This window comes from Oryza glaberrima, chromosome 8 (assembly GCF_000147395.1).
Source record: "Oryza glaberrima chromosome 8, OglaRS2, whole genome shotgun sequence".
NCBI lineage: Eukaryota > Viridiplantae > Streptophyta > Magnoliopsida > Poales > Poaceae > Oryza > Oryza glaberrima.
Genome location: NC_068333.1, coordinates 14830103 through 14845065, shown reverse-complemented (window position 1 = coordinate 14845065; position 14963 = coordinate 14830103). Strand labels below are relative to the sequence as shown.

The 14963-nt window shown below is 41.5% G+C and overlaps 1 protein-coding gene and 1 non-coding gene across 3 annotated transcripts; one reads left to right on the top strand and one right to left on the bottom strand.

Annotated features, from left to right (window-relative positions):
- Positions 1–9031: 9031 nt before the first annotated feature.
- On the top strand, positions 9032–9117 carry TRNAY-GUA (transfer RNA tyrosine (anticodon GUA)). Its single transcript is given in 2 exon segments — positions 9032–9068; positions 9082–9117. It is a non-coding gene; the product is annotated as a tRNA-Tyr (tRNA).
- A 310-nt stretch (positions 9118–9427) lies between these two features.
- LOC127782825 (nucleobase-ascorbate transporter 2-like) lies at positions 9428–14561 on the bottom strand. Of its 2 annotated transcripts, XM_052310097.1 has the most exons (14): positions 14118–14561; positions 13527–13670; positions 13289–13386; positions 12690–12866; positions 12449–12549; positions 11895–11970; positions 11313–11557; positions 11125–11221; positions 10928–11014; positions 10618–10676; positions 10427–10518; positions 10272–10349; positions 10013–10173; positions 9428–9908 (listed from the first exon to the last, which is right to left on the bottom strand). In XM_052310097.1, the coding sequence occupies exons 2-14, from the start codon at positions 13615–13617 to the stop codon at positions 9696–9698; spliced, it is 1575 nt and encodes a 524-aa protein (XP_052166057.1). In that variant the 5' UTR covers positions 13618–13670; positions 14118–14561; the 3' UTR covers positions 9428–9695. The 2 variants fall into 2 exon arrangements, with proteins under 2 accessions (XP_052166057.1, XP_052166059.1); XM_052310099.1 differs by lacking the exon at positions 14118–14561 and having other exon boundaries at positions 13527–13728.
- Positions 14562–14963: the final 402 nt, after the last annotated feature.

The following is a 14963-nucleotide window of genomic DNA, read 5'->3' as shown; positions in this document are numbered from 1 at the left end:
AAGCTACACCAAAGGACGAATATCCAATGCCAGTAGCCGATCAGCTGGTTGATGCCGCATCAGGGAACAAAATTTTGAGTTTTATGGATGGGAATGCAGGGTATATTCAGATCTTTATGGCCGAAGAGGATATCCATAAAACAGCTTTTAGATGCCCTGGTGCAATCGGCTTATTTGAATGGGTCGTCATGACTTTCGGTTTGAAGAGTGCCGGGGCAACATATCAAAGGGCCATGAATTATATCTATCATGATTTAATCAGCTGGTTGGTTGAGGTTTATATTGACGATGTGGTTGTCAAATCTAAAGAAGTGGCGGACCACATAGCTGATTTAAGGAAAGTTTTCAAGAGAACCAGAAAATATGGCTTGAAGATAAATCCGACAAAATGTGCTTTTGGTGTGTCGGCCGGCCATTTTTTGGGGTTTCTTGTTCATGAAAGGGGGATCGAGGTGACCCAACGGAGCGTTAATGCTATCAAGAAGATTCAGCCTCCAGAAAATAAGACAGAGCTACAAGAGATGATCGGCCGGCAAGATAAATTTTGTTAGAAGATTTATTTCAAATTTGTCTGGAAGGTTGGAACCTTTTACACCCTTATTGAGGTTGAAAGCCGTTAGCAATTTACTTGGGGGGTAGAGTAGCAAAAGGCTTTGGATAATATTAAGGAGTATCTCAGCTCTCCTCCTGTTTTGATTCCTCCACAGAAAGGAATACCATTTAGGTTGTATTTATCGGCTGGTGAGAAGTCAATTGGCTCGGTTTTGATTCAAGAGTTGGAAGGGAAGGAGCGAGTTGTATTTTATCTCAGTCGACGGCTCTTGGATGCTGAGACTCGGTATTCTCCTGTGGAGAAGTTATGCTTGTGTCTGTATTTTTCGTGTACAAGGTTGAGGCATTATCTACTATCTAAAGAGTGCAATGTTATATGCAAAGCTGATGTAGTCAGGTACATGCTATCGGCTCCAATATTAAAGGGAAGAGTTGGAAAGTGGATATTTTCCTTGACTGAGTTTGATCTTCGGTATGAATGACCGAAAGCGATTAAGGGACAAGCTATAGCCGATTTTATTGTAGAACATCGTGATGATTCAATCGGCTCGGTTGAGATAGTGCCATGTACTTTATTCTTTGATGGATCGGTATGCACTCATGGTTGTGGCATCGGTTTAGTTATAATTTCCCCTAGGGGGGCATGTTTCGAGTTTGCTTATACTATTAAACCATATGCGACCAATAATCAAGATGAGTATGAAGCAGTGCTCAAGGGGTTGCAATTACTCAAGGAAGTTGAAGCCGATACCATTGAAATCATAGGGGATTCTTTGCTAGTAATCAGCCAATTGGCAGGAGAATATGAATGTAAGAACGATACATTGATGGTTTATAATGAGAAGTGCCTGGAACTAATGAAAGAGTTTCGGCTGGTTACCTTAAAGCATGTATCTCAAGAACAAAATCTTGAAGCTAATGATTTGGCTCAAGGGGCGTCGGGGTATAAGCCAATGATCAATGATGTTAAAGTTGAAATTGCAGCAATGTCAGCTGATGATTGGAGGTACGATGTGCATCAGTATTTGAGTAATCTATCTCAATCGGCTTCTAGGAAACTAAGATATAAGGCATTAAAGTATACATTGTTGGATGATGAGTTTTATTATCAGGCGATTGATGGGGTATTACTTAAGTGCTTGAGTGCCGATCAGGCTAAGGTTGCAATTGGCGAAGTTCACGAAGGGATATGTGGTACTCATCAATCGGCTCACAAGATGAAGTGGTTGCTTCGGCGTGCAGGGTACTTTTGGCCGACAATGCTGGAAGATGGTTTCAGATATTATAAGGGATGTCAGGATTGTCAGAAGTTCGGAGCAATTCAGCGAGCACCGGCGTCGGCTATGAATCCTATTATTAAACCATGGCCGTTCAAAGGTTGGGGAATTGATATGATTGGTATGATAAACCCACCATCGAGTAAAGGGCATAAATTTATATTGGTGGCAACTGATTATTTCACCAAGTGGGTAGAGGCGATTCCTTTGAAGAAAGTTGATTCTGGGGATGCTATTCAATTTGTTCAGGAGCACATAATCTACCGATTTGGTCTTCCTCAAACTATTACTACGGATCAAGGTTCAATCTTCGTGTCCGATGAGTTTGTTCAGTTTGCCGATAGCGTGGGTATCAAGTTGTTGAATTCTTCACCTTATTATGCACAAGCTAATGGGCAAGCCGAGGCGTCTAATAAAAGTTTGATCAAATTTATCAAGCGGAAAATTTCCGATTATCCTCGGCAATGGCATACTCGGTTGGCCGAAGCATTATGGTCTTATAGGATGGCTTGTCATGGATCGATTCAAGTTCCTCCTTACAAACTTGTTTATGGTCATGAGGCTATTTTGCCATGGGAGGTTAGAATCGGCTCTCGATGAACGGAGTTGCAAAACGATTTAACAGCCGATGAGTATTACAATCTTATGGCTGATGAAAGGGAGGATTTGGTTCAGTCGTGATTGCGAGCCCTTGCGAAGGTTACTAGGGGTAAGGAACGTGTGGCTCGGCATTATAATAAGAAAGTGGTACCTAAAGATTTTTCGGAAGGAGAACTTGTATGGAAGCTGATTTTGCCGATTGGTACTCGTGATAGTAAATTCGGCAAGTGGTCGCCGAATTGGGAAGGACCGTTCCAAATTCATAAGGTTGTGTCTAAGGGAGCATATATGTTACAAGGGCTTGATGGTGAAGTTTATGGGCGAGCGCTCAATGGCAAATATTTGAAGAAATATTACCCAAGTGTTTGGGTTAACGCATGATCGGCTACTATTACCAATGCATGACAGCCGATGTGTTTACATCGCCTTAAGATGGCCAATATTGTTATATCGCCCTTAGTTGTTTTCTAATTTTATCAATGCTCTTGACATTGCAAAACTAGGGGGGCACATATATATCAAAATGCAGTGCAAAATTTTCGAGCAAATTTCAAAGTCATATTAATCGGCACAAAGGGTCGTTAAGACAGTAAAGTATCAGAGTGTCTTAGCCGATTACAAAAATTCTAAGTCCTATTATACAAAGATTATTGAGATAAGTATCGCTGGATGGCCGATATAGCCTTCTGCCTAATCTGCTCACTTCTTCTATGGCTTGGGCATCTTGAGCATTGGTTCCAGGGATAACTTTTAGGGACTTGGTCAGTTCAGCAACATGCTTGATAGCCGATTTGAGTCTTGCTTTCTGTTCTTCAATAGACTTGGGGAGATCGGCTAGTTTTTTGTGTTCCATGTCCAGCTCAACGTTGCATTCTTCAAGTTGTGCTAAGAGTTCAATCTTGCGAGCCTCGAGCCGATCAATGTTAGACTTGATTGGGCCTTCAGATAATTGATCAAGCTTGGACTTCTCTTCATGCACAAGTTGTCGGTTAGCTTGGATGGTGGCCTCAATATCCTTGCGCTCTCGCCGTTCGGCTAGTCTTAGCTTGGCTTTTTCCAGTTTGAATTGGTGTTGCTCAAGATAGACAGCTGGGGTAAGGATATCGGCTAACTCATCTGGGATTAGAGCCTGAATCTCATGCAACCGAGCCCTGATTGAGCCACAATCAACCACCAAGCTATCTAGTGATGATGCTTCTAGCCGATCCAAGATACTTCCTAGAGTTTTCTTCACATCATCAGTTAAAGGGGCTAAGGCTTTGCTTGTGGTATCTTCTTCTCCTTCATCAAGATAATCTCTGATGTCAAAAGAGAAAAGATCGGCTAATACCTGCAGCGACAATTTGGAAGCAGTTAGAGGTTAAACAGTTATAGCCGATCTGAATGCTTGTTGAGACAAAAAGGAACTTACTGGGATAGCAGGGGCAGCTGGTTGTTCTTCTTCCTCGACGTGATGACTCCTCACAGCTGAAGGGGTCTGGTTACTTGACGATTGTTGTACAGGAGGAGAAGGAGGAGGAGAAGGCTGAAAGGAAACAAGTGTCAGACGGAATCGGCTAAAGAATTAACTAATGAAAGTTAAAACTATCTTACTGATGGAGCTGGTTTAGATGTTGTTGCAGCCGATTTCTTCTTCACTGCAGTCTTCTTTTTCTGCAATTATAAGACTTGGGAATGATCGGCTATAAGACAAAGTAGTTATGAAAGGAATTAAAGAGAGATACTTACCCTTGAGAAGTGAACCGGAGCAGAAGGAGTTGGAGGGGTTTGCTTAGGCGAAGCCGATGGTGTTCTTTCAGTATCACTTACTTCGGCTGCGGCCTGATCAACTTCATCTTCAATTATCTCTTCATCCAGAGCTTGTTCGATGGATGGATCTAGGGTAGGCAGATCATCGGCTGGCTTGTTTTCTTTGTCTTCTTCTTCTTTGTTGGGGCTAAGATGCTTACAGTCGACGATCTGGTTTTCCTCTTTTTGCCGGCATCGGCTGGTTCCCTGGTGAGCCCTTGAAGAAGAGCTGAGGTTTTAGGGGCATCATAGCCGATAACCGGAGGAGATAGCCCACCTCCGTTAGGAATTAAACCTGGGGCATATTGGATGTCTTTGCCACTGTTGCTTTGATGAGGAGGGGATGATTCTGTTGTCTGCAAATCAAAAGGAGGATTAGTTGAGATTAATTGGCCAAACACTATTTAAATGAAATTGAGCAAAGTTGAAGACTTACTTGAGGGACAACATCTGGAAAGAGGTCTGTCATATACATTGAAGCTGGTTGGTGGAATAAATGCAGTTTCCATTCACCCCACCACCTGTCAAAGCTCTCTTGCTTCTGAACGTTTCCAGTTCTATATTGTCAATACTGCCCAGAGGGGGTCCTTGAAGGCTAAGCAGCCAATCCATCATCAGGGTCGATGAAATTCCTCCTCGGCATTGGATCTTGTCAACAAAGAATAAGCCGATTGGGAGTTAGCCCATTCCAAGTTGTCTAGCTGAGCTCATTGGATGATAGAATTCATAGGAAGCTTGGATGTTTCTTCCTTGATGAATGCCAACAGGAAGGATGCATGGGCTGATTGCAGCCGAGAAAATTTCCCTAGATGATTGGTATACTTCGTGGTTGATGTCTTCGAATCTGAAGTCCATTGGGTGTTCAAGTTCTGTAGAGTCTTCATAAAGAAACCAAACTCGAGCATCTTTTTGAAAACCTTCATAGAAGCTGCAAAACCAATCCTTTAGCAGTTCAGCCGATAGTTTTGCTCCAGCATCAGTTGGTGTAGAAGCGTATTCTCCGTATGATGTGCATCTCCGATGAGTACGCTCTTCTCCATCATCCCCTACAGTCGGCTCTAGTCTTGGGAACTCAGCTTCTGATACGGATGGTCGATTGATAACCTTCATAACTATCAGGTTTAACCAGGTTTGTAGCAGCCACCAGGGTCCACCTGCTCCAACTACTGAGCCGACGGCTATCTTAGCCGATGCATTGTTCAACATCTGGTATAGATAACCGAGGAGAATTTTGCCCAAGGGGAATTATCTCTTTGTTTCTAGAGCTTCAGCTAGAAATTGCCAGTTGGTTGTGGGGCCGCAACTTGATCCACAGAAAAGAAATTTTTCTAGCCACATTAACAAAAAGGCCACATGTTCTCGAGGGGTGACCGAGCCCTGGCCCATGTATGTCGCTACATAGCCTGACCAACCTCCTATGCTTTTGGTCTTGAAGTCATATTGGTTCTTTGTGTTCAAACTCATAGGGTTGGCCGACGAGGTGACATCCAGACCCGTGATCATACTGATATCTATGAGAGTTAGAGTCATCGGCCCTTGATTGAACAGAAAGGCATTAACGGTGTTTGACCAGAAGTAAGAAGCAGCTGCCATCAGGGGTTCATCTTTGGCTGAGTTTGCTATAGTAAGGTCAAGTGCTTGGCCGATTCCAATTTCATCCCAGTGAACCCTCTTGCAGGCTGATACACGTTTGAACCATGTGGTCCAACTCTTTTCTGGTGGAACTTTCTCTAGAGATGGCCAGGATTTGAAGGTATTCTTCCAGTGACCTAGATCTGGGTTGGTTAATCTGAAGGGGATCCTATTGGTTTCACCAATAATGAACTTGGTGGGGTCTGGATTGTCGACTGGGCCAAGAAAGTAGTGATTTTCATGCGACAGACTGGGAATCGCAACTAGGTTGGAGAGGTACTACAAATCCAAAGCAATTCCGAGGGAGAGAGCAATATGAGATTGGAGAAGATCGATTTGCTGTTAAAGAAGGGGATTTAGCCGATGAGAACTTACCTCAGCGTATTCGGTCGATGGTGCACCAGATGGGCTGGCGGAAGACGACATTGGTGTGGGCGGAGATCTCGTCGGGGAGGAAGTCGCCTTTGCGCCGGAGGAATCGCCCGAGAAGAGAGAGAAAAGGTTTCGCTTGAGCGGTGAAAACGGAAGTCACGGCGTGAGATTTCTCGGGGGTAATGGTTAGCATTTAAAGTGCTGGAATAACGGTCAAAAGCGGTGGAGTGCGAAACTTGCTCGGAGTCGGTATACGACAAATACGGAACATTATCGAATATCCCGGACTTGGGGGGCATGTGTTAACAACCAAATTTGGTAACATCTGTGTCAGGAAAGAGAATTTGATCAAAGTGGAGTCAGAGGCGGAGATCGGGTTCGAAAGTAGAGTAGGAATCGGCTGGAGTCCAGATCGGCTATGGTTAAGATCGGCTGGGTCTGAGTCGGGCTAAATAAGTCGATACAGCCGATTCCGACAATGCGACTTGTACAGATGCATCTTAATATTTTTGGTGTTTGGAAACTCATCGTATTCTTCGGTACGCATGACTTAACTAGTTTGGTTAGACACACGTTCTGATATCTCTATAAAATACTAAGTTGCCACCTTCATGCAACACACTCGAAAATAATCTAGGATTTACCTCCTTCTCTGTACTGCGCTGTCGTTCATGGTCTAATCCGTCCCACCCAGTGCGATCAGGAGAGCAGGTCCTCAGATCCATCGTCCTCGATGCCCCGCATCGCGAGAGGACATCTTGGTGCTTGTTGTTCATCCACAATGGCACATCTTCTTTTACGCTCCGCCGTTGCACGTCGTCGTCATCATCCATACCACACGTTTCCACAACAAAATCAGAACCATCGGGTATGTCTCAATCATATTTCGTATGTTTAATTTTTCTTATGTGTATTTGTCGTATACATGTTATTGTGTAGTTTACATATTTAATGTCATGATTTATTTAATCTATGTCTCTATATTTCCAACACTATCATGACTTGATCGGCAACTCTAGTTTATATTGATCTGGCCCTTTGTTGGGTTGGGTCCCTTATGTATTTTCTCTCCCGTTTTTTTGTTCATTCATGAGTTGCGTAGCCCAGTGCAAATTCTCAATTCCTCACCCTAGACATGAAATCTTTCCGTTCTACCTCTCATGTCATCAAGTTCATGATTCATCATTCATGGATATCCATGGGATGGGTTGTCTTGACTTGAATTGACAAGGAAAGGATTGCTTTATCTTTCTATGGGCTTTGTATAATTCCATGTAGGTGAGAACGTAGTTTCCCAGAACTTTGTGGATCACTTGTCACTACAACAAAAACCTCATATAGAGGCACTTTTGTAGAGGTGTTTTGCAAATTTCTTCTAAGATTGGAAGTTTTATAGTGTAGAGTCACTTTATAGAGGCGTTTTGCAAATTTCTTCTAAGATCGGAAGTTTTATAGTGTAGAGTCACTTTATAGAGGCACTTTAAAAATTGCCTATAAAACTTTTACTGTAGAAACATTTTTAGCTTATTTTATTAGATTTTATCTTGTAGATATATTCTTTCGGCACCGTAAAATGTGTCTGATATGTAAAGGCATTCTCTAAAGACATTTTAAACTATGTAGAGACACTTTTTAGAATGATAATGTACACTAAAGGACTAAATATAAGTAACTAAATGCACAAACATACAAATAATGACATGGAGTTGAGTTGGTTATTGAAGTGAAGATAAAGTTTATTTGTCCAAGAAATCGTGAGTTCAAAGCTTGACAAAAGTAAGGAAACTATTTTATTCTCCTTTTTTGACTGGTTTCATATGTTTGTGATACAATTTAATGTCTCTGTAAAATACCTCTACCATCTTATAGACATTTTATAAAATATCTCTTCATTTGTAGAGACAATTCACCATAAGACACTTATTAGACGTTTTTTAAAATGCATCTATAGTACTATAAAGGCATTTAAAAAGTGCCTCTACAATACTCCCTCCATTTTTTAATAGATGACGCCGTTGACTTTTCTCACATATTTAACCATTCGTCTTATTCAAAAATTTTATGCAAATGTATAAGATATAAATCACACTTAAAGTACTATGAGTGATAAAAAAACTCATAAAAAATTAAATTATAATTACGTAATTTTCTTGAATAAGACGAATGGTCAAACATGTAAGAAAAAGTCAACGGCGTCATCTATTAAAAAACGGAGGTAGTACTAGAAAAATGTTTATACAAAGTATTTTTCTTTTAGTGTGTCGAACCTTTTGCTTTCTTCACAAAGTATCAAAAGGTTGGAGTCTCTCTGGGGAGATGAAACTGGTGCAGATGGGCTAGTGATTGCCTGTCGTCTGTGATTAGCAGCATCTATAACACTAAATTACTCTCATTAAATTTAGTATTAAATATATTTTGATAACATTTTTGTTTTGTGTTGAAAATGTTAGTATATTTTTTATAAATTTGGTCAAACTTAAAAAAATTGACTTAAAAATAAAGCCAAATGACTTAGAATATAAACGGAGGAAGTACGTTTTAGCACTTTGTATACCATGCTTTACTGCTTTTTTTTTGTTTCCGTGTATGTAAAAGGTTTCCAAACTTTCTGCTGTAACAGGAATGTTTACATGTGCGAACTGTCAACTGTTTGACGCGCGATGGGAGAAGTGTGTGTGTTGCCTTTTCATGAATAGTATGCATCTCCGTGCAAATAAATCAAGCAATTTACCTTCGAAAAGCTGCATCTGCGAAACTGTTTTGCGATCATCTTTTAAAGAAATAATAATTGGATCAAACTGGAAAACAAACCGACCTTAGCTCAGTTGGTAGAGCGGAGGACTGTAGTCGTTGCAGATCAATCCTTAGGTCGCTGGTTCGAATCCGGCAGGTCGGATTTCAATTTTAATTTTTACTTTTTTAAATCTCCTCATCTGTGCAGCACCGGGGGAATCGATGAACCCAAATAGCCAATGTATTGCTCAAGATCTTTTTTTTAAAAAAAAAATCATGACATACCGTAAATGCAAGTAATGTTTGTATCATGCCTGCGAGGAATCACATGGAGTACACGAAGTTCAGCAGAAGTCTAGAACTCCAGATCCACATAGAAATTCTTTTCGTCTGAGAATCCCCTTTTCCTTTTTTTTTGAAACAGATAAAATTAAACTCATTGCTCATCACTAACCATGAACTCAAAATGCATGTACAATGAATCCAGGCAAGCATTCCATCAAACCCAACCAATTTCCATCCTTTTTTTGTTCTTGCTGGTAAAGACTGGAGTTTCTAGCCATTCCCAGCATTTTCTTTTGCTCTACTCCTTCTACATCTACCTCTCTACCTTAGTTTCACTATGGAGAACACAACCACAATTACAACCATGGTGGGGATGGTTAGATTCACTCAATCGCCGGCTTCCATTCCTAATGCTGCAGTAGCTCTCCTTCAACTTTGCCTCCAAGAGCTTTTCTTTTAAGATGGAGGGAAGAACCGGTTGAGGTTGAAGGGCAGGGTGTAGAACTCCTCGTTCCGGCTGTCGCCTCTGAACGTCCTGAACCTCGCCCACCATGGCATCCCCCGGTCCCTCGCCGCGTCCCTCACCTCCAGCGTGTTGTCGAGGACCACCGTGACGATCAGACCGACGGTCGGGGGCGAGGAGAAGACGGTGTTGATGTAGTCATTGAACTGCATCACACAGAGAAAAGAGAAAAAAAATGATCATGAGGCTTATAAATTTCAGAACACAACTTCAGAAAAAAAATTCAGTTTCAGTGGCTGAGTGCACATACCCATCCTGCCCTGGTGTGTGCAGGGCCGTGCAGAGCGCTCATGGTGTAGCGGAAGAAGTACTCCGGGATGGAAATGCCGAGGAAGAGAGAGACGCCGACGATGAAGAGGCTGCGCATCGAGTTCATGTTGGTGAACTGCATGAATGAGAGCCCCACTGCACCTGAAAATTAAGATCCAGCAAGGCGTGTTGTAGAGGGTTGAAATCTTGGTGAAAGATATGAGAAGAACATCGGTAATTTTGAGATCTAAGATACTTACCAACATATCCAAACATGACGCAGTATATGGCGGCAAACATTGTGAATGGAATCGAAGCAAACAGAGCCCCAAATCTCCCTGAAACCATGATAAGTGTTGAGAACCAGGAAAAAGTGATTCAGGATCATTATCTTTTTGCACAGAAAATGTGCTACCTAGGATGGAGAAGAAGATCATGAAACCAGCGGATATCTGTATCACTCTTCTGCTGCCAATCCTGGTTGATCCAAGAAGACCAATGTTCTCTCTGCGTTGGCGAAATCGTATGCATTATGTTAGGAATACATGATAGTGCTAAAGGATATCGGAGAGTAAATAGTTTTCGAAAAAGAAGGAAAACACTTACACAGAGACCGTGGAGCCAGTTCCAGTACCAAATAGCCCATCAAACAGCAGCCCAATTCCCTGATTGTTCACATAAAGGGCAAAAGCATTATACTCCTGATCAAAATCAGAATACATATTTTTGCGCAGCTATGTTCAGACTTCAATTAAGTCAAGATCCTAAATTCCTAATGCTACTCAGATGCTCAAATTCATTCTAAGGTCTTGCATTCATGAGGCTGAAGATTTTACTAATCTGATCACTACTAGGATTTTAAGAATGGCCTTGCATTGTGTAATCTTTGAACATTTGCAGAAATGAAGAAACAAACCTGCCATCCAATGCCTCTGCTGAGGACATATGGTGGTGGGGGTGTCGCACTGGCCAAACGGGCAGCAGCCTTGAATGCTCCAGTTGACTGAATCACTCACAAAATTGTCAACCAAATCAGATCAATATAATGACATATGCTAACAAGATCCTTGTCTTAAACCGCTTGGTATAGAATTGACAGTAATGAAATGTTACCTCTATCAAGGACACCACCACAGCAGCCATCATACCGAACGCATGATCCGCGCTGAATGTTGGCGGACCCCATTGCAGTGGGTATGGGATGTCAATCCTGAAGATTTTTTTTTTTAAAAATGATTACCATTAGAGATCTACTACAAAAGATCAGATGAAAACTGAACATAAATCAACAAAGTACAAACCAGTCTGCTGAGGTGATGAGATTGGCACGGTCGGTTCGGCAGTTTATCTGGGTGAGCAGAGAGGTATGCTTGTACGTCCCACTTGCTGTGAGGATGTGAGCATAAACCCAGACAAGCGCGATCGAAATGAGCACTGAGAACCTCTCCAATATCGGAAAATGCCGCACTTGAACATGCTTCAGATATTGGGAAAGGGCAACAAACAGGACAAGCATTGGAAGCCCAATCTCCACGCACCTCCCAATCTAAAAACACAATGTCCATATGTTAGCTTAACAACCAAGTAAGGAGACATAGAGCATACTTATATTCTAGACATTGTACAATTGATAATCCTCCGAAGCGTAAATATGTGTTTGATGCTACTCAAAACATCATGATTTATTGAAAATGCTAGTGTGTATAATTCTATCATAGAAACGAAACACTTCAACTTTTGGTTCCAACCATTTGAAATGATCCCAAATGGTCCTGCTGAAAGCTCCCAACTAGGAAGCATATGTTTGCGTAGTGCCGATAACCAGTTAAGATACAGATAGAGAGTAAGCGGGTTCAGCAAAGAAACAGCACTAGAGACTTTACCACTGGGAATCCTCTCTCGAAAAGTCCGAGCCCCACCAGCGCAACCACCGGAACCATCCCAAGTGGACTGAAGAACCTGCAACATGACAACCGGGAAATTTTAAGATTCTTATCGTCAATCCGAAGGGTCGCAGCCATGTCCTATTACTTTTGGATAATTGGCATTTGGCACTCTTTGATTTTAGTATATTAGCATGATGCACTTTGTCTCTAAAGTGATGCCCACTTCTCACACTGAGAGAAAACAAAGTGGATGTCCTAAGGGCCCAGGGCAACCAGGGCTATTATAAAGAATAACCAGGGCATAATCTACTGATTGATCATGTGCTCCTAATGTCAACACGCATGATGCCAAAAGTTACACAAACACACAAAAAAGGCTTTGGTAGAAGACAACCCTTACTTGCAATATAAGTAAACCAAAACACTGCTCAGTCTCATGTTCACTTGTCCATACAAGTTAAGAAGAGGAAAATACTGTCTAGTATGGACAAAGCAAGAATTCGGATATTTGGACTATACGATCAAATTGGACACGAGGAAGTTGTATGTACCTGGAGCATATCCCCCACAACTGGCTGTAGCCAAGAATTATTTGGATGCAGGAGGATATTATTAAAGCTCCCTGTATGGCTCTCATAGTCATGATAAACCTCTGCAATAGGATAAAGGAAGCATTTAATCATTATATAAGAAAAGGAAACTTTTAATAAATAAAAGAAACTTGTGATGCTGAAATGACCACTAATGATATTGACTATCTAGAAGGGTAAAAAGAAACCATGGCATGCTTACAGTATGGTCATCAGTTATTTGTGCCAGGGAGGGGTCTTTTATTATCGATATAACCGGGATGACGAACGCATATGAGCCTCCGATGATGGTCGGAAGCCGAGTTCCAAACAAAGTTTGGAGCATTGTGTTTATCCCAGTCACAAACAGCATGGTTTGCACCACCTTTGCCTTGTCATGCTGGAAACAAAACAGACAAACATGTACCTATCAGCATGCACTCCATCACAAAAACAGTGACTAAAAACATCATTATCTGGAAAGAGAGTTGCTGGACACATGCAAGTGAAGTGACCAACTAATTCGAGGGTACTATACTATCATTCCTAGAGCCCTCTCCCTACGAGCATCTTATGGAACAGGAGGTAGGTACCAAAATTCATTTATCTGATCTGCAGAGTACAACTTTTGTTTCATACTATTAAATTCCACAAGCTTAATTACAAAGGTACATAAATCCAGTGCATTTAACCAGAAGATTCATCTTGAAAGTAGTAGCATTTATTATTACAGGATACACACTACAATGATTTCAATAACCAGATATGAGTATATAGCTGAATGGATAAAATGGCATGGTAAAACAGTGAAAAGATTCTTACAGCATTTCCACCCATGAGTGGAACCAGTAAGGTGGGGATCATCACAGCCGTCCCCAGGCAAAGGATGTAATGCTGGAACCCCAGGGCAATTGCCTCCCCTGTACCATGAAAATTAAATCACACAAAATTAAATACCAGACAAGGAACAGACAGATGAACCCTACAATCCTAGTCACTTCAGTGAAATCATTATCTGTACATAAAAAAAAAAGGAGCTTGAGTGAAATGACAAACTTACCCCAGGATGGGTTGGAGTCTATGCAGTACTCCAGCCCCTGCAGCTGATCCATTGGTGGATGGCTGATCTCCTCTTGCTTCATGTCAGCCATCTCTACAGAAGCAGGAACTTCTCCCCCTTGTTCTTCTGCTTGTTCAGGGTGATCTAACAATTGCCACAATGAGCAATCAATAAGAGAAATCAGGCTTAATAAATGTGATTGAGTGGGTAGTTAAATAAGATAGGATAGGAAAGGAAAGCAGTAAAGAAGGAAGCTTTAAGCAACTTTATTGGCCTATAGGCTATGAGAATCAGATGCCACAGGAAGAATTCCCCAGAGAAACAAAGCAAACCCCTTTTAAGCCCTGAACAAAAAATAAAAAAAATGTGCCTTTCAGGCCTGCAACAATCTGTCAGCTGGCTTGCAAAGATTGACGCCCTTAATCTCCCAAAACATGGAGCAAAAATCGCAGAGACAAGATTTTTCTTTTCATCACTGATCAAGAACCATTCCAGGACACATCAACTCTACTTGCAAAACCCTCAAACAAAGATCAAGAAAGCCAAGAAAACCAACCAAAAAAAAAGATCACCATGAGCAAATGCTCTCACCTGTCAAGAATGCTCACCCTCACAAAAATTTCCCAACCAACGCTAAACACAGCGCAAAAGAAACTAAGCACAAGTAGGAAGAGCAACCCAGCAAGGCGCCGATTTATAGCCCCAGAATCGAAACGGCTAGCTGCAGGAATGAATGAATGAATGCCTAAAATGAACAAGATCAGTTTCTTGCGAATATTCAGATTTTCTTTTCCAGCTGAGCAAGCGGAGGGAAGCAAGCAAGCAAGCAGTAACAGCAGCAGCAAGAGCAGTGTCTGTAGCGCGAGGAAGAAAGAGAGAATGAGAGAGAGAGAAAGAGAAGTGCTCCGGGAAACGTCAAAAAGGCTGTGGTGGCCAAAAGAAGCCACAGGGACCGATCACACACACAACACAGGCAGCAGCAGCCTATCAGAAGTTGCAAGTAAAGATGAGAGAGAAAGAGTAGTAGTAGAAATGGATGAACTGAAGCTGCTGTACATGACTACTCGAGTGAGTACACGCCATTACTACCCCCCTTGCTATAAGCTTTCTCTCTCCTACTAAGTTAATTCCAACAGCCCCTTTCTCTCTAGACTTATTTTTTTTTCTAGGTGAGAAATAAATCCGGCAGATACTTTCCTTGTCATAGGAGTAGAGAGAGACCGATAGTCCATTGTTTAGTTTATATTTATGCTTAGGCCTGATTTAGTTCCAAATTTTTTTTTCTAAAAACGTCACCTCGAATCTTTGGACACATGTATGGAGCATTAAATATAGATAAAAACAAAAACTAATTGCACAGTTTACATGAAAATCGCGAGATTAATCTTTTGAGCCTAATTAGTCTATGATTAGCTATAAGTGCTATAGTAACCCATA

Coding starts and splice junctions, on each gene's coding strand:
- LOC127782825 (XM_052310097.1), bottom strand. CDS start 13,617: ATGGCTGACATGAAGCAAGAGGAGATCAGCCATCCACCAATGGATCAG. Junction 10,519..10,617: donor ACTGGCTCCACGGTCTCTGT/GTAAGTGTTTTC, acceptor TCGCCAACGCAG/AGAGAACATTGGTCTTCTTG. Junction 9,909..10,012: donor CACACACCAGGGCAGGATGG/GTATGTGCACTC, acceptor TGTGTGATGCAG/TTCAATGACTACATCAACAC.